Source organism: Lycium barbarum, chromosome 3, assembly GCF_019175385.1.
Source record: "Lycium barbarum isolate Lr01 chromosome 3, ASM1917538v2, whole genome shotgun sequence".
Lineage (NCBI taxonomy): Eukaryota > Viridiplantae > Streptophyta > Magnoliopsida > Solanales > Solanaceae > Lycium > Lycium barbarum.
The window spans coordinates 110191300-110210001 of record NC_083339.1 but is presented as its reverse complement, the minus strand read 5'-3'; the positions used below and the strand labels follow the sequence as shown (position 1 = coordinate 110210001).

Here is an 18702-nt window from a genome sequence, read left to right as displayed (position 1 = left end):
TTGTACACCTTCTTCCGGGTTTACTAGAACTTAATAGCTTCACATCCCTCAGCCACCACTTGCACTCCGGATGTACACATCTAAAGCAATACAAAGTGCGCAAATTGAATGACATTCCTTTATAAAAACTTGCTTCATCATCTTGAACATGGCTGGACTGTGACGATTGTGCATCACACGATATATTACTCGCAACTTCGGGTATAGGAATCGACTCACCCCCACTTCTATTATATGGAATATCCATATCCACCCCATCCAATTTATCATTTAACACATCTTGTTGGTCTTGAGCTAAATTATGGTTCTCTACCGGGCTTCCAACCACGTATACCCTTAAAATGGTCCTAGCTACATCATTCAAATAAGTACGCAAATGAGCCTGATCGGTTATCTTAAAAGGAAAGAACCTCTGATTTTCAAAAGAGCTATGCATGTAAGTAATGACAAGGTCTTTCGGTTCAGAAGTTAATTCACAATAGGTGACGATTAAGTTCACAAAATCATCAAACTCAACATCTCTTTGGACAGTCATCGCTATTGTCTCTAACATGTGACTACTCTTCCATCGCCAAATATATTGATTGTTCTTCTCGATCCATTCACCATGCCAATCAACACCTATTATTATTGAGTCCCCCATTAATGGTGCCTGAAGATATTTTGTTTTAAGAAAATCAGTCATGACCAGCCCAAGTCAAAGCCCACTTAAATTTATTATTAAGTTAATTATGAAGTTGGTTTTTTTTTGTTGGTAATTTTGGACCCAAATTGATTAACTTAATCACAAATTTAAGTGAGATTTAAGCTTGGATGGTCAAAGTTGTCACATCTAGTAATTACAACACTTGAATGTCAAGTGTTGAAATTACTAAAGGTGACAACTTTGACCAGCCCAAGTCAAATCCCACTTAAATTTATGATTAAGTTAATTATTAAGTGGGTTTTTTTTTGTAATTTTGGACCCAAACTAGTCAACTAAACCACAATTTTTAAGTGGGCTTTGAGCTTGGATGGTCAAAGTTGTCACATCTAGTAACTACAACACTTGAATGTCAAGTGTTGAAATTACTAGAGATGACAACTTTGACCAGCCCAAGTCAAAGTCCACTTAAATTTATGATTAAGCTAACTATTAAGTGGTTTTTCTTGTAAGTTTGGACCCAACTTATTTAATTTAATCACAATTTCAAGTGGGCTTTGAGCTTGGATTGTCAAAGTTGTCACATCTAGTAATTACAACACTTGAATGTCAAGTGTTGAAATTACTAGAGGTGACAACTTTGATGTAACGACCGGGTCGATCGTTTTGAGAACCGGTTCTCTAGTTTGTGTGTCGTCTATTAAAGAAGCTCCGTTATAATTATTTTAACTTGCTAGACAAATTTAAAGTCAAACGAATATCATTTGGTTCACTTCGAGTGAAGGTTTCACTTTGGAAATTCCGGCATTCAATTATTTGGATAAATTGTTTACTTTGGGAAAACGTGATCTGATTGTCAATCTGAAGATTCCGTTAGATTTGAAATATTAGTTATGATCTGTAGACATTGACGAGGCTAATTTTAGAGTTCGTCTGGTTGGTTTTTGACAATTAAGTCGGTTAATGTTTAGTATGCCTATTTATGGTGAAAAGATGGTCATGGGAAGAAATTAGACCTGGATCCGAGATTTTTTTTGTTTCTGTTAGCTTTGTTGTGATGTTTATGACTTGTAGGGAAGGGTGACTCCATTCTCGAGGTGATCGGATGAGGATCGAAGAAGAAAATCTAAGTTTTGAAATTTTGAAGGCTTAAGTTTGAGAAGTTTGATCAAAAGTTAACTTTTGGGTAAACGTACCCGTAATCGAATTCCGACAATTCCATCATGTCCACAATGTCATTTATGACTTAGTTGAGCCTTTGGTTCGGTTCCCGAGAGGTTCGGGTGTGATTTGGGTGGTTGGTTGAGAAACTAGCTTTTGGTATGATTTGGAGTTGACCACAGTCAACATCGAGTCAAGACGGTCCCGTTCGAATGTTTTGAGAGTTCAAGTAGTTTCGTATGATGATTTTGGACTTGTCCAAAAATTTTGGTTAGATTCCGGTGAGTTCCGAATGTGTTTGGGTTGTATGGTGTTCGTTTTTTGTTTCAACACTGTTTTGAGCAAAAAGGGTACCACAATGAACAAACGAGTTTTGATTTGTGTTTCGATTGAACCGTTAGATCCATATTGTAATTTCAGAACTGTAGCAACAGGAATCATCGCGTTTCGCCATCGTATGAGGGAGATATGGGCATTTTACTAAAAATTTATTGTCTGGTGTGTTTTGCTGCAAATTACGAAATTGCCACTGAGATCGTCCTTTAAATTTCTGAGTTCTGCCAAAAATTAAAACAGCCATATCTCACTCATTTTAAGGCCAAATGATGTGATTCAAAAGCCTAACTTGAGTGAAATTTCGCAAGGACTCTATTGGAATTATTATAAGTGAGCTTTGGGGTCGTTATAGCACCAGAAATGGGTCGGACAGCTGGGTGTTCTCGTTCTTATTATTTGCTTGAGGTTTCTCACAATCTTAAAAGCTCGATCTTGGAAGAATTGAAGTGACTATTTCAAGAATTATCATTTGGGTAAGATTACAAACACCTTTTTATTACTATATCATCGTTTAGTAGGATTTTTCATGCTAAGATTCTTGAATTAAGGGAGGTAAATTGGGGTTTTGAAACCGTAGGCTTGAACTTGGTTTTTCTTCAATTAAACATGAATTAATGAATGGATTTCACTCATTTTTGATATATAGGCTCCATAAGTAATGGGTAAACTGATTTTGAACTAAATTTTCTATTTTGCCCTTTGTGGCTCGGATTCCTATTTTTGGAGACTTTTTGGGTTCGGATTTAAAGTATGTCAATATGAGTACCATTGGGTTTGTATGACTTCCTATATTAATAATTTGACCTTATTGAACCCGATTTCCTTATGAAATGACCATTTTGCCCCTTGAGGTTGGGAATGGGTTTTTGAACTAACTTTTTGATCCGAAATTCTTCTAAGAGTATCATGGGTATTCTTCGAATTCCCTCATTTTCCCCATTCCATGAGTAAGGGTTTGAAACTTGATTAGGAATATGGTTATTTGGGTATTTTCTTCTCGATTCTAATTTCATATCTGGATATGATTAGACTTTCATCATCACGAGGCACAAAGGAAGGGCAAGACCAAGGTTTGACTGTTGGAGATTTGTTGTTAGGCTTTTCAGGTAGGTTATGGTTTACCTTATGGTGAGACTTCAATTAGCGAAGCGTATGTTTAGATGATATTGTCGGAGAATGCATGTAAACCTTCGGGTATGAAGTTGGGTTGGATATTGTCTTAGGTTGGGCCTTGTTGTATCATTTGGGGGCCCACCCCATTGTGTTGTTGACTTGTCTTGTTCTATTTAGTTATTGGCTCATTGTCATGTTGAGACATGAATATTGGTGATTAGAGATGTATCGGGGCTATGATATTGCGGTACTTTACTTGATTGATATTGAGATGAGAATAGTGATTCCATTGTGGCTTATTGTGTAGCTTTATCATTGATATTACTTGTGTGCCCTGGGAGGTACTGTTGAGAGTTATGATTCTATTGTGGCTTATTTTGTAGCCTTATCATTGATATTGCTTATGTGCCCTGGAAAGTACTGTTGAGAGTTGTGATTCTATTGTGGCTTATTGTATAGCCTTTTTATTGATATTGTTGGTGTGCCCATACATGGTACTTGTGATACTAATTTGATTATTGACATTGAACTCATACATTGCATGCATTTTCATCCTTAATGATATACTGTTGATACATTGATGATGCTTGAGAAAATATTGTTACGAGCTAGGCTCAGTTGGATGAGAGTGAAGTAAGGACCGATGTCCGATGTTTATCCCAAAATCGAGGTATGAGTGTAGCGATTGTCGAGGTTGATGTAGGAATCGTGAGGTAGCGGTTGCCGAGGTTGTTGCTGGAACCGTTAGATACATGGACTTCGCGGGTCCAACCATGAGTTGTACTGCCGAGATGTAATGTTTCATCATCAGAGTACATGTGTACGGTGCATATGCATTGCATTCACACTTCAAGCATTATTGTATTGCATTGTATCATTTGGCTTCCTGTGATTTATTATGATACCATTGTGATATACGAATTCGGTGTTGATATACTGAGACTTGGCACAGTTGGGCTTAGATGCTATAACATAGGTGATGACTCGTTGTAATACTATTGTGATGTACTGTTTCAGATTGATTATGTTGAGACTTGGCACAGTTGGGTTTAGATGCTATAACATAGGAGATGACTTGTTCTGCGAATATAGATTCGTGTTTGTCACGACCCATTTTAGGACCGCGCGGGCACCTACCTTTCCCACCTCGGTAGCTGAACCCTCTATCGAATAACACATCAATTAAGCAAAGAGTAATCATTATAACCAATAGATATTTAGAAATGACAACGAAACTTCATAATATGATTAATAAACCCAAGTATTTATGAGATTACAACAAATATAATGATTACAAACCGATCCAACTTCCCATGACCTGGTCTAGACTAGTACAAGAACGACTAATGATTTCAGATTACCACTACATTCTAAGACTTAACCTCCATCCCGAAATGAAGTGGGAGGAGGCCTTCTAGATAGGCACCGCACATTTCCGCTTCATATCACAATCAACCACCTGAAACAATATACACCCCAAAAAGGGTGTAGCAAGTGCAATATCAGTACAATCCATGTGTACTGAGTAAGTATCCTAGGCCGACAATGGTTAGTAACACATATTAGTAAAAGAATTCACAAACAACCATGACAATCACTAAATTAAGTCATACGTCTATCTACCGCGCATCATAACATCAATACCCTTAAATCAAAACTGCTCTCTAATAACTACAAGTCAAACATCACAAGTGCAATTCCCCAATACATAAATCATTAGATCGTTCATTTTAGTCTAGGAGTCAACTCATCATTATAACACCTTTTATCCTACATCACTTAGAAACCAATCAAGTAACTGATTTTACGGAGGGTTCTACGGGATAATTCAACAAGTACAAATTAACAAGTATAAATCAAATGAAATCGAATCCAACTACACGTGTTGCCTAAGTAAAGCATCTAATCCCAAACATGCCAATTCTGAATACATCAAGTCCGAATTCGACATCACAAGTACAACACCAAGCATCTCAATCACAACCTATGGTGCAATGCAATGCAATAATATATGGATGCAATGCAATGCCATACAAATGCGGTGTACACATGTACTCCAGACGAAAATATCGACGTCTCGATAGCACAACCCAGTGTGACTCATGAAGTCTAAGTGCCACCCGTCTCAGATCTTTGCCCAATAGACATACGGGACCTCGAATCTTTGCCCACGGGGGGTTCTCACCAGCACCACTCTGGGGGACTCGCGGAGTCCATGCACTATCAACGATTCCAAAACTAATCATCAGATATCAGCTATGCAATCAACGATTCCGGAATTAATCATCGGACTCTCACGTCACTCAAGCAAAAACGTTTTATCAAGTATCAATTTCACTCAATTAACGATTTCGGGATGAACATCGGACATCAGCCATCTCACGTCACTCAAGTAAAAATGAGCCCAGCTCATCAAGTATTTCATCAAATATCATCAATATCTCAACAGTGTATCATGAAAATGAGAGTGCGTGCAATGCATGAATCACATCAATAATCATGCTCAATATCAGAAGTACCAACAGTGGGGTATGCCAACAATATATCTAAATCACAAATACCAACAGTGGGTATGCCAACAATGTATCCGAATCACAAATACCAACAGTGGGTATGCCAACAATATATTCGAATCACAAACACCAACAGTGGCTATGCTAACAATAGCGTAATCAAGACGATAACAGAATCCAATATTTATCAACAACTCATAGCATCAAGCCAGCACAGTAGAACAATAAATTCACAACACAATGGGGTGGCTAGTCCCAAACACACAACAGGTTAATCAAATCGATATACATTATTACCACTTTCCCTAAATCAGGATATTAGCTTAGAACAAGTAATTTCACCTTCTACTCACAATCATTCCTCACAACTCAATCAAGAACTCAGTCACAATCTTGTGTACATTTTATCCTTCCGTTATCAACTAGGTTCGCTATTTATGGTATAACACAATTGACCACATATGACGGAATTTCCCATCGTGAGACATAAATAAATTATGTATCATCCACTACTCCCAAGTCACATAAAATCCACCAATATTCAAGAAACCGCACCAAACATCTTATGGAGTCTACAGGCCATAAGCCCGAACACACAAATCACACAACAATACCATCCTAGGATTCCATCCCAAATTTCCAATTCCTACACATGCATTCTCCGTTCCTTCTAATACACGAATATATGAAACTAACCGGAGTCTACCGAAAGGAAAGTCATAACTTACCTGGCAGCCGAACAGGTGCCACAAACCCACATCGTGTTTCGTCTTTCGAAGTGTCTCCAAACAATCAGACTCTATCACATATGAATTCTATGTAAGAAACCATGAAGAATGATATCCATATTGACTACTTTCTATTCGGGTTAAATTCCACCCTTTAATTTAGGAAAAACGGGTCTCAAGGTCAAAACCCATTACTATAATCATAGAAATACTCAATTAATCATCAAAATCACTTTTATATGAAAAACCCCCAATTTGGGTCTACGAACCCTAGTTTTGATTCAAGAAATTCAACTTAATAAATATGGGTTATTGATTACTAAGCATAGATACATGATAATCTAGCATAAACAACAAGAATTTCATCATTAAACAGCATCTAAGAATCAATTTCGTTTTTAACCCTTTTTCACATGAAACCCATAAAAACCCACTTTGATTTTAGTCATTACAAGTTTGAAATCATGTTTAGAAGATCATAATAGATAGATATAAGGTTAGGACACTTACCCTAGGAAGAAAAATGGCTCTTTAGACCTTCAAGTCGCCTCCAAGAGTGCTTACAACGAGCTTAGAAATTATGGGAAATGTCTAAGGGTCAGTTATGCCGCTATAGCGGCTATCGTGCTGCCCCAGCGGTACCGCATCAGCGGTGCTCAGACCGCTATGGCGGTCTATCCTTAATCCTTCAAGATACCGCTGCAGCGATCACCTCACCGCCCCAGCGGTGCCGCTGCAGCAGTCCTGGTGCCGCTGTGGCGGGCACCAGTAACCTGAACACCAGAAACAAATTCCTAACCTTCGTAAAATCAATTTTGAAACTCGATTATCATCCGAGACCCAAAACAAACAAATAAAATATGTAGATATACATAAACACGCGTTACGAACTCACCTATGGTCTCGGATTTCCCAATAGAGGTTTCATTGACCAAGTCAACTCTAGGTTAAACGATTTTCGCTTAAAGTCACATTCCTAAATGGTGTTCCAAGACTCAAAACGACGCCTAGGAAGCCATGAAAATTAGCTTCTCAGGTCCAAATAGTTCTAAGAGACTCATGAATGGGTCAACGAGGGCAAAAATGGGATAATCACGGTAACGACAAAATGTTCGTTACAGTGTTGACTCGTACTTGTTGGTTCACGTGTTTATCTTGCTTTGTTGTCTTTATATACATTAGCTAGTCTTAGTCGGCCTATGATACCTACTAGTACTTGTTGTTTGTACTGACCTGCACTTGCTGCATTATTTTATGAATGCAGAGTACTAGGTGAGATCGACTTCTACTCCTCGTGACTAATATTCGAGGATGGCTGATTCGAGTCCTTCAAGGTGAGCATGAGGACGTTCACTATCCGATGACTCTTTCTATCATTATGTCTTTATTTCTATTCTGAGACATGATCTTTGAGACTACTTATGTAATATTATGATTCAGAATTGTAGTATTTAGTTAGATGCTCTTGTATGACCAGATCAGATACTGGGGTGGATTTCATTTACTTCCGCATTTTCTTATTTATATTACATTTGTGAGGCTTTCGCCATTTTACTTATTCCGTTATTTTCTGTTATTTGTGAATGTTGAGTTAAGGGTTCGCCTACCGATGTGGGAAGGTAGGTGCCCGCACGACTTAGTGAAATTGGGTTGTGACATTTGACCAGCCCAAGTCAAAGCCCACTTAAATTTATGATTAAGTTAATTATTAAGTTGGTTTTTTTTGTTGTAATTTTGGACCCAAATTAATTAACTTAATCACAATTTTAAGTGACTTGTTGGAACAAATAACTAATTTGTTGCAACAAGTAGGTTACTAGTTGCAACAGCTCACTTATTTGTTGGATACAACTTCAATTTTTGTCTCTGTTTCATAACACAATGGAACAACTATGTGACTTGTTGGAACAACTAATGTACTTGTTGCAACAAGTATGTAACTTGTTCCAACTTCTTGGTTACTTGTTGGAGACAACTTTAGTTTTTGTCTGTTTCATTACAAAATGCAACAACTAAATGACTTGTTGGAACAAATAACTGACTTGTTGCAACAAGTAGGTTACTAGTTGCAACAGCTCACTTATTTGTTAGAAACAACTTCAATTTTTGTCTCTGTTTCATAACAAAATGGAACAACTATGTGACTTGTTGGAACAACTAACGTACTTGTTGCAACAAGCATGTAACTTGTTCCAACTACTTGGTTACTTGTTGGAAACAGCTTCAGTTTTTGTCTGTTTCATAACAAAATGCAACAACTAAGTGACTTGTTGGAACAAATAACTGACTTGTTGCAACAAGTAGGTTACTAGTTCCAACAGATCACTTATTTGTTGGAGACAACTTCAGTTTTTGTTTCTGTTTCATAACAAAATGCAACAACTAAGTAACTTATTGGAACAAATAAGTGACTTGTTGCAACAAGTAAGTTATTTGTTGCAACAGATTGGGTACTTGTTGGCGACAACTTCAGTTTTTGTATGTTTCATGACAAAATACAACAACTAAGTGACTTGTTGCAACAAGTAAGTTATTTGTTGCAACAAATTGGGTACTTGTTAGAGACAGGTTCAATTTTTGTCTGTTTCATGACAAAATGCAACAACTAAGTGACTTGTTGGAACAAATAACTGACTTGTTGCAACAAGTAGGTTATTAGTTGCAACAGATTGGGTACTTGTTGGAGACAGCTTCAATTTTTGTTTGTTTCATGACAAAATGCGACAACTAAGTGACTTGTTGGAACAAATAACTGACTTGTTGCAACAAGTAGGTTACTAGTTACAACAGCTCACTTATTTGTTGGAGACAACTTCAGTTTTTGTCTTTGTTTCATAACAAAATGAAAAAACTATGTGACTTTTTGGAACAGCTAACGTACTTGTTGCAACAACTATGTAAGTTGTTCCAACTACTTGGTTACTTGTTAGAGACAGCTTCAGTCTCTGTTTCATCCAACAACTGTAAAATATGTCCAATAGCTGTTGTACTTGTTGCAGCAAGTAACATACTTGTTGTAACTGGAAATAGTAGGAGCTCTCCAACAGATTTCACAGTTGTTGCATAAAGTACAACAGCTATTGTAAAAAGTTCAGAAATACAACAACTTTAGAACTTGTTGCAACAACTACAACTACTACTGTAAATTGTTGGAAAATCAACAACTAGGGCAACTATACCTAGATGAACAATTGAAACAAAATAGTATTGTTTTACTTACCAAATGAGCGGAAAACACTTATGAAGTAATGTCAGTGCTACACGAATGAAATTCAGTCAAAAAATTGCAAAATCGAAAGATTTTTTTTTCTTGAGCAATGGTGGATGAAGAAGAAGAAAAAAGCAGTAATAATGGCGGACCAAGAAGAAGAAGAAAGCAGCAGCAGAAGAAGGAGAACAAGAAGCGAAGAGAGCAGCACGAAGAAGAGAAGAACCAAAAATGGAGAAAACGGCGCTGAATATGAGTTTTTTTTTTACCCATTTTGGTATTTTAGGGGTTATATTGGTTGGGTCAAAGTGTTAAAAATAAAACTTGGGGGAAAAGTGTTAAAAATAAAGCTAAGGGTCAAAGTGTCAAAAACGAAACTGTTGGACAAGCTTAAAACACCTTAATCACTAATCAAATTTTATCGCCTCTACTCAATAATTAAAACTTGAGTCACCTCCACTCAATTTTGAAACTTAAAATCCACCTATAGTTAAATAGCCTGAGTTAGTATACACTCTAACAATACAAGTTCAACATGTAATAACAAGTTACTTTGTGTTGCTAAAGCACGAGTGTCCTCTTTTTGAGCCTTGATTCCAAGTGTACTGCATACTGTTATGTGAGGAGTTAAGGAGTTGTTAAATGCCTAAAATAACTGAGGCATAATGACAAACTCCATAGTGCCAAACTGTTACGAAGAGGTTGAATTTATTCTTAATGAAATTAGTAAATGTCTGTAGTAGCAGGGACATAGTAGCTAATTTCACCTATTGAATATTGAAGTGGTGCCGCTTCAAGCAAGACTTAAAGGGTTGGTCTTGTAAATATTCATGAAATCAGGATGATCACATGACCATAAACGTGCTAAATTAGGTTGAATGTACTGCATACTGTTATGTAAGGAGTTACAGAGTTGTTAAATGCCTGAAATAACAGGAGAATAGTGACAAAACTCCATAGTGCAAACTGTTATGAAAAGATGTTGAATATTCTTAATGAAATTAGTAAATGTCTGTAGTAGTAGGGACATAGTAGCTAATTTCACCTATAGAATATTGAAGTGGTGCCACTTCAAGCAAGACTTACAGGGTTGGTCTTGTAAATATTCATGAAATCAGGATGATCACATGGCCATAAACGTGCTAAAGCAAATGCTAGATTTTCTAAGCTATCAAATAATATTATGTGTGTGATATTTTCGATTTTGACACACGGAGTTGTAGTTCAAATCTTTAAAGATACCAATAACTGCATTTGAACTTTAAAGTATATACACTAATGGAAAATTCAAATCTATTATAAGATACTCTCCGGTATGCATAATATTATAAGAAATATTACATACTAGTGGGGGATTGTTAGATAGTTTGTAATATAAGAGGTCTTAAATTGAATAGACACATCTGTTCATGAAAGGGCATGCCTATTCTGAAAAGTCATCTCTCAAACTCTACAAATATAAGAATACCCTTGAAGTAGCATATAGAAAAATCTGCAGGTATAAATGCGGGCTTTGTTGTATCCTGAAGGGAATTGCTTGTACTTTCCCCCAAATATATATACGGGCAATATCTCTTTAAGGAAAATCGATTCTTCCACGCCTCAAAACCATTTCTTCTTTAATTATGTCTACCTATTTTTCTAACAGTATTACATTTGCCCCATAATGAAATTTAACTAAACATAATTCCTTCAAATAAAGCTTTTCACTGGAGTCTAGACTGATCGAGTTGGATGAGTAGTATTCCACAGCTAAGCTAAGCTTAATTGCTTAAGTAATTTGAAGGAGTCGTTTTCCATTAACATAATTAATGATCGATCAGCATCATAGAATAAAATTAACAGCATCTAGAAGATCTGTTACACAATTAATATATGAAACTTTTCAAAAATACAGTCCAACATGTACAATGCATTGTACCCACGTAGTCATATTTTTAGTTTACATCCGTATAATCAACTTTTTTGTTCGGGACGGTAATTATATACCCGGTATACAATATTATACACTTACTTTAACTAATGTATCAATCTTGTATAGAAGTGTATAGCAGTATATAAGAGGTGTTTATACACATGCACGTTTACATCATTACAGAAAATTATATAATATTATACAAACTTATACAAGAACTGAATCTCGTCTCCTACCAATTTCAACCCATCAAAATACACCCAAAATGGGTCAAAAGCATCACCGAATAACTCAAATCTTCATTGAATAACTTTAAATTTTAAAACTTCAAAATGACATCCCGAACGAACCACAATCATCAATTTGTCAACAATTTCAACAAATCACAAATTCATTTGTGAGTTTTCAAGCTTTTAATTAGAAGCCCCAACAATCGAGTTTTTAATTTTCACTTTAATTCACCCAACAATATTTATCTGTGATAATAACATGAATATCACTCTCAATCAATTTTTAAGCATAGAAAAGGACAGTCCGGTGCACTAAGCTCTCGTTATGCGCGGGGTCTAGGGAAGAGCCGGACCACAAGGGTCTATTATGTTTAAAAACTGATTTTTTTAATGCTTAATCGGTTTTTAAGCATAAAAAATGAAAAGCATAATCACAAATTAAGGAATTATATATTGCCTTTTTCTTAAGTATTTAAATTATATTAGAATGAGCTAAATAGGGTAATATCTAAAAATATAAACTCATTTCGGCTATATAAGCTTGAGCCAAATAATATATAAAAATCTCATTAATAAAAGCCTTAAAAATGTTTAGGCACAGAAATATGAAACCTTTAAAGGTCACAAATTTGAGTTCTTTCTAGTAATATATATGTAAGCATCACGTGCAAATAATTAAAAAACAAATCCTTGACTTCCAAGGAGGCCTTTTGTCTCTCCTGTACGTACGACTCATTCCATAATTTGCATTGATATATTCGACATTTATTTACCATTTTCTTGCTGGTTCCATCAGTTCAATCTCCTCTTCTATTAATTTTTCGTGCTCCTCTCTCTCCCAGAAATAATACTAATGTTGAAGACGTGTTTTAATTGCTTTGGTGGTGAACAAAGACCAGAGATCAGGTATCCACTCAATCTTGATATTATTGGTAATTTCTTCCTTATATATATATATGCTTAATTTACGTTTCTTTTCTTTCTTTCTTTCCCGTAATTTCAGTGCTCAGAAGAACAGGGATTATCCATGGGATATTTACACATTAAAAGAGCTTGTTAATGCAACAAACAATTTCCATAATGATAACAAGATCGGTGAAGGCGGGTTTGGAAGTGTTTATTGGGGTCGAACAAGTAAAGGTATCGAGGTAATCAACTTTATCTTTTATACTTTCTCCTTTTCCCTTTTTCCTAATTAATTTATTTGGACTTTTCTCTATTATATTTATATGTTCTCAAACTATAATGGAAAGTCAAACTAAAATTTTCTTTTACAAAAAATAGTTCCATTTCTCTATTAAAAAAGGTAAAAATTACGATAGACAAACTTTGTAGCTAAACAATAAAATCTGTCACTAATCTTTTTTTTGGACTGAATTTTTTTTCTTTAACTGTTTAGATAGCTGTGAAAAGGCTAAAGGCGATGAGTGCAAAAGCAGAAATGGAGTTTGCAATAGAAGTGGAGATACTTGGAAGAGTGAGACATAAGAATTTATTAGGTCTTAGAGGATTTTATGCAGGCGAGGATGAAAGGCTTATAGTTTATGATTATATGCCTAATCATAGCTTAATCACTCATCTGCATGGCACACTTTCTGCTGACTGTCTTCTTGATTGGCCACGAAGAATGAGGATTGCTATTGGATCTGCTGAGGGATTATGGTAAGCAGTGCATTAAAATCTATTATAAGAATTATATAATGTAAATATAAATGATACTACAAGCATTAGTTGTACATCCATAATAATCTATTTGACTCTCGAGGTATGCTGAATTTGAATAATTATTTATGTATAATTCTACTGCCGTCCTCTTTTTTTTAATGAATGCTTCACCACAAGAAATCCAATTTTTTGGCGATTAAATTCATCTAAAAAATTACAAAAATTAACACGATTCCTGCTTTTAGTGGCGAGTGGGCGGAGCCACATTTGCCAAAAGGGTGTCAAATGATATCCCTTCACTTGAAAATTAAACTGTGTAGGTAAAATTTTTTTTGATGTATATATGTTATATATTAGATTCTCTTAACTTCTTCACGTGTTTACTTTTTTATATTTATATTCCACTTTGTAAAATTTCCGACTCCACCGTTGGGTTGATGACCAGCAAGTCGTCATGTAAACGTCACCACGGAGAATCAAATATTTTTGTAGTGCTTCTTATTCTTCGGTGAATATTTCCTACAAATGCGTATTTGCACTAAATGTAATGGAGCAGCACCCATTACTTAGAAATCTCGCCAGTCTCAACTATCTGTTTTTATTTTATTTTTGTAGTTACTTGCACCATGAAGCAAATCCTCATATCATACACCGAGATATAAAGGCAAGCAATGTCCTTCTAGATTCAAATTTTCAAGCAAAAGTGGCAGATTTTGGATTTGCTAAGTTGATACCTGATGGGGTTACTCACCTAACAACAAGAGTTAAAGGAACCCTAGGGTACTTAGCACCCGAATACGCCATGTGGGGAAAAGTCTCTGAGAGTTGTGATGTTTATAGTTTTGGAATATTACTTCTCGAGATAATTAGTGCTCGAAAACCTTTGGAAAAACTCCCTAATGGTGTTAAACGTGACATTGTGCAATGGGCTCTTCCATATCTACAAAAAGGTGACTTTAATCACATTGCTGATCCTAGGCTCAAAGGGAAGTTCAATCGTGATCAATTGAAGAACACAATCTTGATTGCCATGAAATGCACTGACGGAAATCCTGAAAATAGGCCAAGTATGTTGGAAGTGGTCGATTGGCTTAAGGGTAATGTGGTGGAAAAGAGGAAGAAAGAGATCAAAATAAACGAGAACGAGGACTATGTTGATGAAGAGACCACTGGCTATGAAGGATATGCTAAGAAAAAAAACAAGCCAAGATTACCAATTTCGGAGTCAAAGATTAGGAAATAAATTTCCAATTACAATCTTGCAATTCTGTTCCGAATTTTTGAACTGTAAATTTTAGTGTGATATTTTTGCGCTTATTTATTGTGCAAGTTAATTAACTCATTTGATACTTATGAATATCAAAGTCATGATATCCGTTTTGTTTATTTCGCTAGTTTCATATCATTCACTTGGTTGATCAACGCGCACGGAAACTTTCTCTCTTTATGCTAGAATTTACATGAATGTTGATCCTTAGAGATAGTAAATAATTGATTAATTTCAACAGTCGACGATCCCAGAACTTAAACATTTCTGCAATTATCAGTGGTCCACAGTTTGTAATAACATGAATGGGAGATTGAATCCAAGAATTTGGCTCTATGTATCAAAACTTACAACAACAACATACGTAACTACATTTAAAATCTGTTATAAGTCACCTATAATCTTACGTTTGATAGTCACATTATTATTATTATTATTATTATTATTATTATTATTATTATTATTATTATTATTATTATTATTATATATTTATTTATTTGTTTATTTGAATTACTAATGTTGTTGACCTTTTGATGGTTTTTAGAGCCCGTTTGGATTAGCTGAAAAAAAGTGGTTTTTAAGCATAAGTGCTTAAAATACTAAGTGCTGAAAGTTAGTTTATAAATAAGCAGTTACGTATTTGGATAAAAGTGGTTAAAGGATTTTTAGAAGTAAGGGTAATATTATAATTAATAGAAAATATAATGGATAAAAAAGTAAAGTTGTTGGTCAAACCAAAATAGCTTTTAAGAAAAAAAAAATTGGAGTTAAGCAACTTCTTGGTTTTGGCTCATTTTAAGCAATTTTTAACTTAATTTAAGCTGTTTTTTATTTTTACCAAACACTCAAATAAGTTAAAAATGTCTTATAAGCCGGTTTGGCCAACTTATAAGCCAATCCAAACGGGCTCTTAGTTGTTAATTTCTTCCTCTCTTATGCATATAACTATTTTATTTGTCATATATTCAAATCCCACGGCCGGCTTTTGATGCCTTACCATTTCTAAAGAGACGACTGGGAAAGGACAATTGTCTCTCTAACAAAACTAGTGGAATAATAATAAAGGCCACGAGGGATGTTATCATCATTTATTTATATTAACTAATGCCAGATTGCTAGTTAATTCCTAACTACTCTCTCAAACCTAAGTTAGAAGACGATATTGTTCCTATTATTTTACAAGGGACGGCAATGATTTCTAATATGATGTAATGCACTTTTATGCTTCGGTTCAACAAAATTTCCGTGCTTTGGAAAATATTGTGTATGCTACAGTGTCAATATGTCCGTATTGGGTGAGAAAATGAGTTATTATCCTTTATAGGATTTTAGTCAATCTTTATCTTATGAGTTTAACTTTTATAGATAAGTTAGGCTGATTGTCCATTATATTTACATGCTACCACAATAAGATCAATTTCTACTTCTGGTTAATCCACTATTCCGCTCCTCTATTATATTATTTAGCTCCAAATGTCAAATTTTTGGGCGGGGAAGAAATGTTAGAATGTATCACACTAATTAGAGAATGCGTTATTGTCTTCTTATATAGTTTTAGGTAATTCTTGCCTTATTAACTACTACCTTTTAAGATTGAGTTTAAATCCGAGGGTCCATTTTTTTCCACATGATCTCACAAGAAAAGAAAGGATCGGTCGCTTAGCTTGTTGTATTATGTAAGAGCCATGCCTTGTATATTGATGAGAATTAAAGTTATACTTCCGAATCTGACGGAACTTCAGAATCAGAAACCAACTCAACATCAGAAAATGCTCCAGTTAATTAAGTATTTATCTTAAATCATGCCCTGGCCCAAATGCCTACTCGGCCTAAGTAGACCTGTCAACCGGTTCCAACCGGAACCGGACCGGGAACCGGTTAGGAAACCGGCCGGTTCCGGTTCCGGTTAACCGGTTTTAAAGTCCAAACCGGAACCGGTCCGGTTTGGATTGGTTAATTTTTTTTTTATTTTTTTTTTGTATTATATATATATATATTATAGTATTTATTTGTATATTGTAGGTATATTTACATATGTTATACAACTTTATAATTAAAGTTTAAATATTTACTGACTAACAGCCTAACAGCAAGTCAGCAATACAGAATAGTGCTTTTCATACACATATATATGTATAACTTACATATACTTATATATATGTATAACTTATTATATATACTATATGTACTTATATATATGTACTATATACTCTATATACTTATATATAATTAATATATATACTATATATATGTATAATTAATATATATACTAAATATATGTATATATGTACTATATACTATATAGGTATAACTTAATATATATACTATATATATGTATAATTAATATATATACTAAATATATGTATATATGTACTATATACTATATAGGTATGTACATATCTACTATATATACTTAATATATATACTATATATATTTATATAAAATATATACTTATATATGTGTATAACTTAATATATATAGTATATATACTTATATATATGTACTATATACTTACTTATATACTATATACACTTACTTATATACTATATATACTATATATACTTGTATATATGTACTATATACTATATATACTTACTTATATACTATATATACTATATATACTTACCTATATACTATATATACTTATATTCCTAACTTAATAAAAGTAAAAATATGAACACAAGTAAATAGAAGAAAGCTCAATGAGCCATATATTTTATTCATTCTTGGATAACATTTATTTGCAAGTTGTATTTTTTTTAACTTGCAAATAATACATGAGTTATACAAAAATAGTAGAATAATAAAATCACCAATTTTGAACCATTTCGTTAATTTCCCCCACATCATATTCGGTCATGGAAATATCTTCAAAGTCTTCCATTTGGTCCGGTCCACTAGCTATCAAATCTTCAATTTCTTCCTCTTCGCCTTGCTCCGCTTCTGAGTTTTGGTTGCGTCGCTCCGATCTAATCCAATCTCGAATGCACACTAGTACTTGCAAGCTAAAGCCGGATAATGGATGTCTATGGTCTCCAATTTGTTGTCTTCCTTGGCTAAATGCGCTCTCCGAAGCCACGGTTGATACTTGAACCGTAAGGATATCTCGAGCCATTCTTGAAAGTACCGGATAGCTTGCCTTGTACTTCTTCTACCATGCTAAGACGTCCAAGTCATCCTTGATATCCACATTTGGCTGCATCAAATAAAAGTTAAATTCATCAAAGTTTGCAGTAGAAGAAGAAGTTGGCTGTGAATGTAAAACTTTTAAACCCGACAAGCCCTTTTTGCTACTCTGAGAAGTAGTAGGGCGTGGAGCAACGGGTGTAGCACGTTCTTCCAAACTAGAATAATGAGTAAAAACTTTTCTAAACTCATCATCAATAGCGAGATCGGCTTCAGCTAAAGATGGTTGAACTCCCTCTTCAATTTCTAAAAATGTATAACTTTGACTAACCAAATTTTTAGTATAAGACACTTTTAAACAAGGATTTAAAAGGGAACCCAATATAAATAAAGTTGGGATGGGAAAAAAATACTTCTTAAATTTGATTATCATTTCAAAAATAACCACTTGATAATCGGGTTTATATTTATACTCTTGTAAAACTCTAGCTATTTCCGCTAAGTAGGCTAAAATTCCGGTTACCGTGGGATAGAATTGTCTAGAAAAAGCAAGAGTTGCATTATAAAAAATTTCTAAGAGTTCAATACATTCTTTAACATCTTCCCAATGCCTAAAAGTTAACCAATCCTCACTATCAATATTATATTTGTTGTGAACTTGTTGTATGGGAATCCTATACTCATATGCTTGTTGTAGCATAATGTAAGTGTAGTTCCACCTAGTCTCAATTTCTACTTGAATTTTCCTAGGTCTAAGGTTATTTTTCACACAAGCATTCTTAAAATCTCTAATTCT

General features: G+C 34.6%; 1 protein-coding gene across 1 annotated transcript; it reads left to right on the top strand.

The window, feature by feature from the left end:
- Positions 1-12637: 12637 nt before the first annotated feature.
- On the top strand, positions 12638-14876 carry LOC132634003 (PTI1-like tyrosine-protein kinase At3g15890). The gene is made up of 4 exons (XM_060350337.1): positions 12638-12753; positions 12851-12995; positions 13247-13509; positions 14128-14876. Exons 1-4 carry the CDS (start codon positions 12701-12703, stop codon positions 14753-14755), a joined length of 1089 nt encoding a protein of 362 aa, XP_060206320.1. The 5' UTR covers positions 12638-12700; the 3' UTR covers positions 14756-14876.
- Positions 14877-18702: the final 3826 nt, after the last annotated feature.